Source organism: Glycine soja, chromosome 8 (assembly GCF_004193775.1).
Source record: "Glycine soja cultivar W05 chromosome 8, ASM419377v2, whole genome shotgun sequence".
Lineage (NCBI taxonomy): Eukaryota > Viridiplantae > Streptophyta > Magnoliopsida > Fabales > Fabaceae > Glycine > Glycine soja.
Window position 1 is genome coordinate 12,165,106 of NC_041009.1, and position 13,431 is coordinate 12,178,536.

At 35.1% G+C, this 13,431-nt stretch overlaps 3 protein-coding genes across 3 annotated transcripts; 1 reads left to right on the forward strand and 2 right to left on the reverse strand.

The window, feature by feature from the left end:
- The first annotated feature begins 428 nt into the window (after positions 1-428).
- Positions 429-4,190, forward strand: LOC114422686 (protein trichome berefringence-like 7). Its single transcript, XM_028389165.1, has 4 exons — positions 429-1,496; positions 2,284-2,442; positions 2,598-2,908; positions 3,806-4,190. Exons 1-4 carry the CDS (start codon positions 661-663, stop codon positions 3,808-3,810), a joined length of 1,311 nt encoding a protein of 436 aa, XP_028244966.1. The 5' UTR covers positions 429-660; the 3' UTR covers positions 3,811-4,190.
- Positions 4,191-5,420: 1,230 nt separating this feature from the next.
- LOC114422008 (chromatin assembly factor 1 subunit FAS2-like) lies at positions 5,421-9,604 on the reverse strand. Its single transcript, XM_028388175.1, has 12 exons — positions 9,370-9,604; positions 9,181-9,292; positions 8,931-8,957; positions 8,773-8,845; positions 8,131-8,234; positions 7,788-7,999; positions 7,600-7,696; positions 7,153-7,225; positions 6,867-6,955; positions 6,520-6,658; positions 6,325-6,425; positions 5,421-6,246 (listed from the first exon to the last, which is right to left on the reverse strand). The coding sequence occupies exons 1-12, from the start codon at positions 9,481-9,483 to the stop codon at positions 5,612-5,614; spliced, it is 1,776 nt and encodes a 591-aa protein (XP_028243976.1). The 5' UTR covers positions 9,484-9,604; the 3' UTR covers positions 5,421-5,611.
- A 939-nt stretch (positions 9,605-10,543) lies between these two features.
- Positions 10,544-11,451, reverse strand: LOC114424631 (cell wall / vacuolar inhibitor of fructosidase 2-like). Its single transcript, XM_028391496.1, has one exon. The coding sequence runs from the start codon at positions 11,265-11,267 to the stop codon at positions 10,719-10,721; it is 549 nt and encodes a 182-aa protein (XP_028247297.1). The 5' UTR covers positions 11,268-11,451; the 3' UTR covers positions 10,544-10,718.
- Positions 11,452-13,431: the final 1,980 nt, after the last annotated feature.

Below are 13,431 nucleotides of genomic sequence, written 5' to 3' on the forward strand. Positions count from 1 at the left end.
TTTATTATCATTATTATTATAATTATAATTTATTTTGACATACTATAATTATAATTATCATTATTATTAATGATATTATTATTTTCATCTATCATTGTTAACATGAATGTTACCACTTAATAGTTATTTAATTAATACGCAGTCTGATCTTTAAGGTTTGAGCTGACAAAAAGTGAATATATTACATTAAAATTATAATATTTTTATTTTAATTAAAATCATTTTATAAAAAAAATAATTATATTCTTAAAAACATTTTATTTAACCGAATATAAAAATAAAAGTCAGTTAAAAATTATATTATTATTTCTTAAAAAAACGAGATTAAATTTATTGTTTAATAATAACAGTTCTGAGAATGGAAAAGTAATTTAGTCCATAATAATAAATTTAAAACTTTACCTAATACTAGTGAGTTGTGGTGACACATGTTGTCGCCCCACCATAATCAACCCAACAACTCTTTCTCTCTCCGTTCCTCGGACTTCGATTTTTCTGTATTTCCCATACTTTTTCATTTTTGGCATCTGGGTTTTCTTTCTCTCTCTCTCTCTCTCTCTCCAAAATCGAATCTTTCTCATCTGGGTCACTGAATTAATTCCCCTTTTCAACTTGCTGAGCGGTTGCTTAGCGTGATGATGGCTGTTTTCTGTCACAACAATGAGTGCTCTGAATAGGACTATTATTTCCTTCAACAAAACTTCATCCTTCAATCATCGAAGGACTCTCGGCATTGTAAGTCCCAGAGTGATTCATAACAACCGCTTCGGATGTGTCTCTCTGAGGCTTCAGGTTCTTGTCATCTTTGTCTCTGTGGTTTCCTTCTTTTTAGCCATAGGTGGCTACATGTACGTGCTTCCAAGCCTTAGCCACGCGTTTTTCAATGGCCAAGTTCCCTTGTTATTATCTGAACATAACAGCAACGGATCAGTGAGAGAATGTGATGTATTTGATGGAAGCTGGGTGCAGGTTAAAAAAGATCACACCTTGTACAATGCCACAGAGTGTCCTTTTGTGGAACGAGGATTCGATTGTTTAGGGAATGGGAGGAGTGACAGGGATTATCTTGGTTGGAGGTGGAAGCCAAGGAGTTGTGAGATTCCAAGGTTTGATGTGCGTGGTGTGTTGGAAATGTTGAGAAGCAAAAGGGTTGTTTTTGTTGGTGATTCAATGAGTAGGACGCAGTGGGAGTCTCTGATTTGTATGCTGATGGCTGGTGTTGAAGATAAGAGGGGTGTTTATGAAGTGAACCAGAATCAGATAACAAAGCGGATCAGGTTCTTAGGGGTTCGGTTCAGTGCCTTCAATTTCACCATTGAGTTTTTTCGCTCGGTTTTCCTTGTGCAGCAGGGTCGAGTGCCTAGACATGCACCAAAGAGGGTCAAATCGACGCTTTTGTTGGACAAGTTGGATGATATAAGTGACCAGTGGGTTAATTCAGATATTCTGATTTTCAATACTGGACATTGGTGGGTGCCATCTAAGCTTTTTGATATGTAAGTTTCCCTTCCTTTCCACGTTTTGATGTTAAGCCACTTCCTAGTACAGTTGATTCTAATTCTGTGAGTGAGAGCCAAGGGTAGTTTCAGGTTGGACTGAGACACGTACCACATTATGTCCACATTCTATTTTCAAAGAGAACATAGATATGCATATATCCCATCTTGGCATCTATCTTAAATATGTGTAGTTGCTCCTGAATCCTCTTTTTATGCAATTTTTACTTTTTAAAATTACATTCAAGAGTACTTCCCTTTGTGAACAGAAAACTGTCATAGTTAAAATCATGCACAATTGGTTAATATTGCAACTATCTTCCCTGAGAATGAGGGATGTGCATAGCCTCATTTGAATGTTCCTAACTGTCAGGATAAGCTATCTGTCAGCTTTCCTGTTGGATGGGAATTGCATCTGGCTACTTTTTCTGAGCATATTTTTCTATAAATTGAATATAACTTACCGGCAGCAAATGTTCTATTAGCAGAAACGTGTTTATTAGCATAACTAGTTTGCCAAATCAGCAAATCCTTCTAGACTCTCCCATTTTGACCTTTTTTTTGTCTCTTCTGGCTTATACCTATCAGATTCTAGGCCTTTGATCTGATTCATTAAGCAATTGACCTTGATTTTCCCCATCAGCCCTAACAAATTCATTATTCATTAAATATTCATTCAATTGCTTTTTAAATTTATATTTGTTAGGAATAATCTGTGCCTTCAGATTTTGATATCTGTTTTTTTTTTTGTTCCTGTGTAAAATGCTCCTCTTCTTTCTTTCAACAGGGGCTGCTATTTCCAGGTTGGAAGCTCTCTGAAACTTGGGATGACAATTCCAACTGCCTTTAGAATAGCACTTGAAACTTGGTCATCATGGGTTGACAGAGAGATTAATAAAAATAGAACACGTATCTTCTTTAGAACTTTTGAGCCTTCCCACTGGAGGTATTTCTACTTTACCGCTAACATGATTCTCTATTTAAGCATGTTTATCTTTGAAATCTCACTTGCTGGCCATGCCTTATGTATAACTCAAATATTTTCTGGTTAAAATCTGTTCTCTTCAACAATTATTGATCCAGCCTTCATGATTGCTGCAGTGATCTTACCCGTTGGATTTGCAATGTGACCCAGTACCCAACATTAGAAACTAATGGAAGGGACCAAAGCTTGTTTTCAGATACAATTTTACAAGTTGTAAAGAATGTTACTATTCCTATAAATGTTCTTCATGTTACTTCTATGTCTGCTTTCCGGAGTGATGCACATGTTGGTAACTGGAGTGACAACCCATCTATTCAAGATTGTAGCCACTGGTGTCTTCCTGGGGTACCTGATATGTGGAATGAAATTATCCTGTCCCAACTTTTTACTGAATTTGAAATCCCTTCTCAGCAAATTGAATCACTCAGTAAGTTCAGTTATCTTCTAGTAGACTAATACTCTTTCACTTTTGCCTGGGAGCCTTTGGTATGATTTAAGCGCATTCATGATTGGCTAAAATACACAAACTGCCTTTGACTTCTATTGGTGCATAGTCACTCCCCTTATCTAACTTTTATCTAAATTGATAATGAAATCATTCTACGTAAAAGAATTGTAAAACATTCACCTCTTATTGATCTAGTTTACACTTTAATCGTGATGGAAATGACTAATTCTTATGATTCTAATCTTTAATAAAAAAAAATGGATTGCAAATAATTTTAGAGGTTTTATGTTAGCTACTATTTATTTAGATTGAATTATTATTAAGTCTCTCATATATTGTTCAAACAACACTACTTTTATAGTCAAGGTATCTGGGTATGTATTTCCCTAATCATGAAAGCATTGTAATTGCAAGAACTATCTGCCCTTAACTGTAACTTTGTGTAGCCTCAAAATAACTACTTGCCATTGCAATTCTATTTGTAGATCAATCCACAATTACATAATATATCTTAAATTATATGGCCTTTCTACTTCACATGTCAATGTATGGTAATTTATGCCACTTTATTTCTCAGTAGCTTTCTGTTCTCAGGTTGACCTATGCATGGCAGGGTAGCTATGTTGTTATTCTCATATATACCCTGCATTTTTTTTTTCTCAAGTCCGATGAGTTTAGTTATAACTTTTCTTAGGTTGGATACTTTAAATGTTTCTACTCCCCACTGTAATTAATTATGACTTCAGTCCTAAGCTCAAGTAGAACCCTTAGCCCTTGTTCCACATCAGAGTGAGAGAATACTTTTCTTTTATGAAGTAATGCTTCATCATTTTTAGAAAAGAATTACATTTTTCACATACTTTTTTCTGGGTGCAGATTAGAGAGACAGGGTTCTTAGTAATTGCAAGCGTACCTCAAAAAGTTCAGATGCCTCCTAAGTATGGATCGGATTCTAGCACCATAAATCTGGGGCCATCTCATTCTGCAATTTTGACCTCTGCCATCTACCATGGTTTTCTTCAAAACTCAAACTGCACCAGATTTTGTAAAAGTAAGGCCAAAATACACATACCATTTGTCAAAATCCAATGAAATGGAAAGTTTTTTTTTTTTTTTTTAATTTGCCAATTCTTTGTATCTCAGAAAGGATATTGTCTGGGATGCATGTCATGATTTTTGGATTGTCATGGCAATACTGTTGTTCTACATAGCAAAAGAAGAAAAGGATAGTACGAATCAATCAAATTTTCATTTTTCTGATTGCCTTGTCTTATTTTTGGTTGTCATATTTCTCTTTATTTAAATGAAACTTTGTTTAATTTTTTGCTTCATTTGGATGCCACTTTTCTTTTGGCCTCGTGAAAGGTTAAGGCAACATTTGACAGGTTCAGATCAGTCATGTGATCACCACCTATTCAGACACTTCATGTTAATATCTATACCTGTATTATGCACAATACAGTGCATTAAGAACAACAGTAGATAGGTGGAGACCGATCTACTCAAGTGTAATATGTGGATAACTACACTTATAAAAAAAAAAACTGGAAAACAAATATGCTACAGAATATTAGTCACATGGTGAAGAAGTCTAGGTAGTAGGTACATTCTAAAACAGAGGATGTGCTTATTCCAGAAGTTGACAAAAATCAGTTGAACTTCGTATTGATGGGATATTCATTTTGTATCTCGCATGGAAACATAATCCTCCTTTGCTTAAAGGTATGTTTGTATCAGATTATCATCACCACAAACAGATAAAAACCATGATCCAGGGAAATTTTCCAAATTTACTTGCGTTCCCTAAACAGCCTTTCCGGTGAAATACTGGCTGTAAGATAATGAGAAAAAATTGAGAACAATAATTCAAGAATCTTTGTTCAATCAAAACGATTATTCGAGTGCTTTTAACATGATTGATGTAATATTCAACTTTTTTGGATAATTGTCAAGTACATACTAGAAAGTATTCCCTTGTAATGTCTTTTAGCCAATTTCCAATTACCATTTTGTACGGATGGAATACTGATTCCACAATAAAAAGTGCAATTCTAAAAATGTAATGTATAACATGAAATAAATCACACGTGGCTGATTGGATTGGATTAACTATTGAATAAAACAATCATTTCATAGCTTATGGGAAAAATCTTTGTAAGCTAAACTTATGGAAGAAATAATATTTTTAAAAAAATAAAATAAGATGGCATAATCATGCACAATAATAGTATATTTATCAAACTAAGCAAAAAGAAAAAAAAATGTTTCTTTTAAAAATAAGGTAACAATCATGCATCAAATTAAGCAAATTTTACCTTAAACCTGACACGTCCAATCTAAAAATACTTGTAAAAAAGATATTTTATGCTATTTTAGTATCTTACCAATCTTTGGTAATGATCTTTCGCCTCTATCTTGTTCGCTACTAATTTCATCCGTCACCCCAGCACTCTTTTATCTTCGAACATTAGATAGGACACAAGAAGTAGAATAACAGGTCCACAGAGAAGTCTCCAAATTGAAGATTGTTTTCACTAAATGATATATTGGAATCTATATTACAGAATATGTCAACGAAAACTATGAGAAAAACATTAGAGGGGGAAATATGACTTCCAAAAAAATGCCGCACAACAGATGTATACAGGCATGCATGGAAAGAATTTCTCAGGAATTGAAAAATCATGGATCAATGGCAGTAGGAGTAATACGCTTCTTGGCTGGCTTATTTGATATGGGTGTACTCTTCGGATTGAACAATTGTGGCCCTGCCTTTTCTTCTGCCCCTGATTTTATACCGTCTAAACTTGATTGCAGAGTCTTTGTCTTCTCCTTTGCTTCCGTTTGTTTACCATCTGAATCTAGATTAGCTGGCTGTTTCTCTGCCTTATCTTCTGGCTCAGCTTTTCTTCTATCTAATTCAGCTGCATCAATACTTCCAGTTGTTTCAATGACCATGTCATCAGTTTTCTCTTCTGCTTCATTTTTCCTAGTATCTGCTATAACCCCTCCAACATCCCCTGTTGCCTCAATGACCATGTAAACAGCTTTCCCTGCTGCTTCATTTTTCCTAAAATCTGCTAAATTCCCAGTTGACTGGATCATGCCAGCCTTCTCTTGTGTTACAGTTTTCCCACTTTCTGTTACAACAGCACCAATATTGCCAGAGGCTTCAATGACCACGTCATCAGCCGTGTCTTCTGATTCCATTTTCTTGCTCTCTGCTAGAACTGCACTAACATTCCCAGTTGGTACAGTTACAGTGTCATTGGTTGTCTGTACAGTGCTCCTACCATCCTTGTTTGAGACTTTTCCTTCTAGAAAAATATATAAAAGGGAAATTAAAAACGTCAGAGTGGTGACAATATGACATCAGAAAAAGGAAGGCTACTTACCTGATAAAGAGTAAGGTGATCCAAGTTCGTCATTTTCAAATTCCACCAAAGAGCAGAAACCATCTTGTGAGGACAATGCCAAATAATGAGCATCAGATGACCTTATGAACAAATAACAGTTAGAGTTAAACCTTTCCCTAAAAATTCATCTTAATTCTCAAACCAAAAAAGGAATTGCTAGCAACTAAAATTTACCAGGTAATATCTGTTATTGCGGCATAGTGAAGGCCAGCTAATACAGCTATCGGAGAGGTGCTCTCAGTGTCATAAATGTACAATGAATTCAAAGTGGCAACAGCAAATATGATGCGATATGGGAATTTAAATAACCCAGCTGCAGTAAGCAAAATGAGCATTATGCATCTGTTGAACAATAATTTCTCCAAGACAGGCAAAATTTTAAGCAATACTAATTGGCAGTGCAAGCTTTGATTTAAGCTGACCCCCAGGCCACTCAGGCAATTCAATTGTAACAGTACAGTCAAGCACCATTATATATAATAGCTGTTCATAAAATATAAGTATACCAAGTACACAAATACCTGAATTTGTTCCCCGAAGTTTAAAAAATATGGGGCAGAATCGGACAGCTACAACAGCTTTGCTTGCACAGGGAAGTTGTATAGCAGGCCTGTATAAAAGGTCAAATAATAAAGTAACACATCACAAACACATACTTTTGTAACTTGATTCATTAACTTAACACAAATAATTGCACATAAAAGCCAGAAAATTGTATAGTTTGTGGCATTGAAATTTAACTACTCATCTAGAAAGCAAAAGATTAGAAGTCTGTTTTGGTTTTGCATAAAATAGCTGAAATTTTACCTAGAAAGATCTTTTCTAGAAAATATGTAAGCCGCATTCACAGATTCAGATGCAGTACTAATTTTGTAAGAGCCTGAAATAGGTAAAGTGAGACATAAACTTATCAGTAAGAAACCGAGCATATGGTAAATGTTATGCAGGGTTCAGGCCTCAAAAGGAAGAAATCAATAGATATGATTCAACCCATAAGTTGAAAATATCTATTGATTTTAAAAACAGTCCAGACATCAGAATGCAACCAACAATACATAAATCAACAATTCAATCTCCTTTGACCAGAGACTCGTCCACTTCCTTGTAAGATAAAAGATGATAAACTATGAAATATTCAAGTGCTGGCCTGATTCTAAAACAATCTCAGCATGCAATTACAAAAGCTCGTCCATGGAACTAGCACAAAAAGTAAGATTAATTGAATCATGATCTACTACTGCTGAAAGCAAATACCTGCGGGCACAAGTAGAAATGAACCATCAGGAGACCATGCTAATCTCCTGAAGAAAGATGGCAACGTCTCATCATGGAAGAGATGAAATTTTGTCTCCTACATTAAGAAAATTAAGCCTGATGTTCAAGTATGCAACAACCCATCAATGATGCAAATAAAGACAAATATGGACCTCTAATAAGCTAACCTTAGAATTCTTAAATAATGGCTGATCTGCCTTGGAAATGACTTGCTGACAAACATAATTGATTTTCTCAATGCCCTTTGATTTATGAGGCTTATTCATGTAAATTCGGCAAGTCCTATCAGAACTAAGAGAAGTAACATATTTCCCTAGAGGGTCCCATGCAACCCCCTGAACATAGTGTGCATGGGTATCCAACGTCTGAAGGTTAGTTCCTGACACACAAGGATCAAGTACTATAAGAACATAAACCACACACTACAATTGCCATTGCAATTACAGCATATCAACTGCCATGTGCAACAGTTCAAGTGTATTGAGGACAGTCAAGTCTCATCTTTCTTACCTTTGTTAACATCCCATATAATGCAACAATTATCAACTGATCCAGAAATGATATACGTGGCATCAGTAGACCACTGCAGGTCCAAAATGTCCTTGTGGTGAGATCTAATTCACAAAAATATCTTTTATAAGCTGGAAATCAATGCAGTAAAACAGGAATGTTAAAATGAATATTAAAAAAAAATTATGTCATTGCTCTGTATGAATGATTCCTGAATTGGTTTTTAATCAAACCAAATAGTGTTGTGTGATCCATGAATTGACCTCACCCAGAGGAATAAGGCTTTGTTGTTGTTGTTGTTGTTGTTCTTTATGAATGGGTTGTAGTCATAGTTTGTAATTCTAATTTAATAATACTCAATCTTTCCTTACATATATATGTGCAGAAATAAATCCAGCAAAATCATTACTTAGTTAAACTGAAACAGGTAAGCACAAATTCAGCATTCCCTTTCCTAATAAACTATGAAAACCGTGGAGCTTGTTTAGTGTACAATTTGACAAATTGAATGGATATCAATCAGCTAAAATATGGCAAAATCTGCCATACGGCTGGTTTTTTTTTATAATTATTTTACAATGCTTTACTTTTAAATTTTAGTGCTTCTAAGTGCTCATTGACAAATTAAAGCAAAGGCCTAACCGTAACATCTTGAGAACCTTCCATGTCTGGCCAGCATCAGTAGAATGCAGCTTCCAAATTATCAAGTCCCCTCCTGGAAAAAAAAATCCAATTTAGATGAAACATTGCCTAATTACATTAACTCTAGGAAAACATAGCTGAACACACGAAGATCGTACCATCAGCACCAGAGGCTAGCAATTCCCCTGCAAAAAAAAAAAAATTGTTACTAACAGAAATTGCAGGACAACAAATGAGGGAAAACAATTCAAATCTCATGAACAATAGCAAAAATGATTAACGAGATACATTTCCGTGACAATCAAAGTATATCCGTGCGAATTAACAAGATACTAACTAGTTGATCCAATCAAATTTTGACGTATCCTATTCCTAGGAGGAGAAGCAGAAGCAGCAAATTTGACTTACCGGAAGAAGAGAAGCGAATAACATTAACTGCAGAGCTATGGTAAGAGAGGTTACTAAGATAGGAAACCACGGGAAGCTTCTTCGGTGACCCCGCTGGTTTTATTTGCCAAAACTGAAAACACAAGAAGACGAATGAAATCGAGCGAATGATTTTCCCTAATCTAAGCGAATGCGAAGCGAGAGAGAGACCTTGATGTCGAAATCGGCGCCGGCGGTGGCGAGAGTGGCGGAGTGAGGGTGGAAATCGAGGGTTAAGACGGGTTTGCCGTCGTGCCAGCTAATCTGAACCGTGCCACCCTTCATTGTTTTCCGTATCGGAGTTTTTAGGTTTGGAGTGTAGAAGAAAGAAGAAGAAGCCGCATAGACACTGAGAAATGGATTTTCGCGCCCCCCTTTTGCTCTTGGCGGGAAGTGCAATATGGGCCTACAGTACCACACTTCTTCTATTCCATTTATTTTGTTTCTTTTTTGCCTCAGAACTCCTACCATCAAAATTTGCAAACCATGGGTTCCCAAAATATAGTTATGTTTCTGTATTTTTTTTTTTATTAAAAAAAACTCATTTTATAAGAGAATTTTTTTAAATTGTATAAAATAATATCTCTTTTCTGATTCAAAAAATAAAATAAAACATCTTCAAGAAATTAATCCTTCCTTTATTACTTAATACAGGATCAAATAAATGGCCAGAAATTCCTCCCCAAAATTAAGGTTATTTTTGTAATTACAACAATATTAACATATAATGTAGCCTTTAAATAATGATATATCAATTGTATATTCATTGCAAATAAAATTGCCTTAATTGCAATTAATTAAATACAAGTGATTATGTGTAATTTAGGTAAATATTTTAAATAGAGAGAATATAATTATAATAATTGATTTGAAAAAATTACTCGAATTACATTAAATATTGGAAGAAGAAAAAACTATTCGTAAATAATGGAAATAGAGTCACTAGGATTGTTGAAACTAGTCATCTGATACATCTTTTTAAAATAGTGGAAGTGTGGTCTCAGGATCAGAATCAGCTCCAATATCATTCTCTCGCTTATATATTTTAATGTGAGATTATTTTTAACGGATGTGAGACTTGAATTCTTTCTAACACTAATAATACAAAGACTAAGAAGCAATGTGCTACGTTACTGAGTCGTGGACTAAGCGAAGTAGAGAGCTAGAGAAGCCGATCCAGATAGTTATAAGTGCCCGTAAAACCAGTCCGGTTAGTTGAACCGGTTTGAAAAAGAGTTTGGTTCGGCTTTTAAAAAATCCAGTTTGTTTAACTGAAACTAGTTTTTGGCCCAGCTAGCCAATCCGAGATTATTAACTTGAGCCAAATAAGCGGAGCAATACTAGATTAACATATCAATTAACAAGCTCTTATATAAGCTTTGATCGTTGTTTTACACCCAGCTGTTGCAAACATTGAGACGCAGAAAGAGAAATTAAAGTATATAGAAGAAAAACACACACCACCAGATAATTTTAGTGGTTCAAATTTGGCATATGATGCAAATGCAAATGCAAACTAGCTACCGATTAAGATTCTCAACAATCCGCAAAGCAACATCACATAAACACTTCAAACCATCCTCTCTAGGAGCAAGCTCAGAAGGATAAACCAAACCCAAGTAGAGTTTGAACAAGTTGTGACAAACATTGGAGTAATCATAGGCTGCAATGATGTGCATGGAAGCATAGTCATATTCCTCATTAACCAAATCCTGAGCAGAAGCTTGGAGGGCATCACTGGCATACTTGTACTTTTCTGCACACTCCTTCAGCACCCTTTTGAATGTGGAATCGTTGTTGTTGGCAGTGCCAAGCATCTTAGAAGACAAATAGAGAGAAGTGGAAGTGGCATTGGCCATTCCAATCCCAACCATGATCACAGCCAAGCCCTTTGGGTCCGCGTTTGCGCTGCTTGGATTGGATTTCAGGGAGGAGAAACACAGATTGTAGTACTTGGTGTTCTTGCAGGTTTTCTCTATCAAACTGCCATCTCCTTTAACAAATACGTGTGGCTGAAGAAGGTGTGCTAGCAAGAGGAGAGATAATAGATAGAAGATCTTAGAAGCCATTGAGATTGAGATAGCAAAAGAAGAACCAACACCGAATTATCATCACCAAGCACCTAAAGGTATTTATAAGGGGATTGAGAGTTTTTCAAGAAGGTTTTAAGGGATTTCCTTTTACTGTTAAATTCTGGGAGATTTGCACTGTGACATGATTTGTTAAAATCTTTTAATTCAATTTTAATTTGAACGTTTGGAATTTATTTTAGTTTAAGGGAAACTTTTGTTATAACTATTAAATTAATTGTCTTATGATTTGTGTGTGGTTTCCGAAAATATGTTTCAGCTTCAAATTCCTTCTTAACGTTCAGTTTTAGTAAATAAAAAATGTGCTTCTCTATTTTCCACGCACAGTGTTAAAATTTTAATGAAAGTCGAGGCAATAATTAAAGTCAAGAGGCAGAATTATGTTCGGATGTGCTTTTACGTCCGGTTTGTCTTGCGTTTCAAGAATTAATAATAGTTTGCCTGAATTTTCGGCTTGAAATTGGACGACAAATTCTTGCAATGTTCTATGTAGGACTCGTGACATGTAACACGAGCATTGATTGGTTTGGTCCATGTTCTTGTGATAAACTAGGAATATCTTGTACCAGTACTAGTACATTATTGTTGGTTAATTATAAGCAATGATGTACATATCTTTAGGGCGGGGCATAAGTTGTAAACTATGCATGAGTTGTTTTCTTGTTGTATTTACCGATTATGCTACCTTTTTTGGGAAAACACCAAGCTACTCATAAGGCATTGCTTGTCTTCTAGCACACATCCAGAGCCCAATTAATTCACGGGTCACAACCAACAAGAATCTAGACTCTCAATCCCATGTCTATCCAGTTCTGAAATGTTTCTCATTCACCACTACTTGAACAATTAATAAGCTTCAACCACCATCCTTCTAGATTTTGCTCACTCCGAAAGGCTACAAATCTTTGAAGTTGCTCTACTTTTTGTCAGAAGATTTTCACTTATTTCAAGTTCAATGATCTCCAATTCTTATCATCAATAATATTCACATAAGAGTAGTAATTAATTAATCTTGTCATTACGGGTAAGATAGTTTAATTTATTTGAGAAGACTTTTGATAGATTTCTGCATACAAATTTCAAAATTCAAATCCACTCAGCGATGAAATATATACTCCACTCATGTAAAACCCGGCAGTAGAGCAACACCTTAGTTTGTTTTGTACAAACGCAATGAAACTCAAAGGAGAACCTTGAACTTTCTTATACATTGACTATTATCCTATACATATTTTCTTTCTGACATCAAAAATGAATAATTTGAAGTGTTTGAATTCACGGGGATGATACAACACAGGTTCTTCACTTTTTGCAATGTATTTAAAGGCTTTATTGATTTCTGAGAAAGGCACTCATGGCTGATAAATTTTGATAATTTCTCCGGCTCAAGTTCTTGTCACATTAGAAATAAATCAGAAGAAAAAAGTGTATGATGACAGGTGTCTAAGATAAAAAGTTGATTTAATTTAAAGCTAATGCCTAATCCAACAATATCATTATACTTTTTTTCATCTAGAAATTGTTGTCAATTTAATTATAGCTTTTGCACCTCAGTTAATCCAGAGTTCTCATGGTTAGTGTCTAAAAAACATGTGCCTTCTTGAGCTTCTCAGCTCGTGGGACTTACAACAATATGGGGCTTGAGTTTTTACGAGTTTCGTTCGTGCAAGTTTGCACAGCCAAACTCGAGTCTCCAAAATCACACATTTTTATACCCTGTAGCCTATGTTACTTATAGTTCTCTAGACACTTAATTAGACACTCTAATTAAATTTTAAAGTCCTAAATTGCATCATGTATTCATGTAGCTTAGCTTTAGATGATTAACAGGGAAGTTTACAAATTGACCTAAGTCCTTAGACTAATTTCTCCAAGTGTCTTCAGTCTTTCACCTTTTGGCCTTCGGCTTTGTCTTGGTGTGTCTTAGAATGATTTAAGTGTTGGATTTGTAATCATCAAAACTTTTTATGAATGTCTTTTGGAAGTCTTCGGCTTGGGAGGTTATGGTTTATATTAACATTAACACTTTAATCATCAACTACTATGATTTACATACCAATCTCAAGCTATGCTTAAGATTTTCTTCCACTGACAATTATAAGAGTATTACAGTAATTTGACCTTTTACAATCAAGGAAACCAT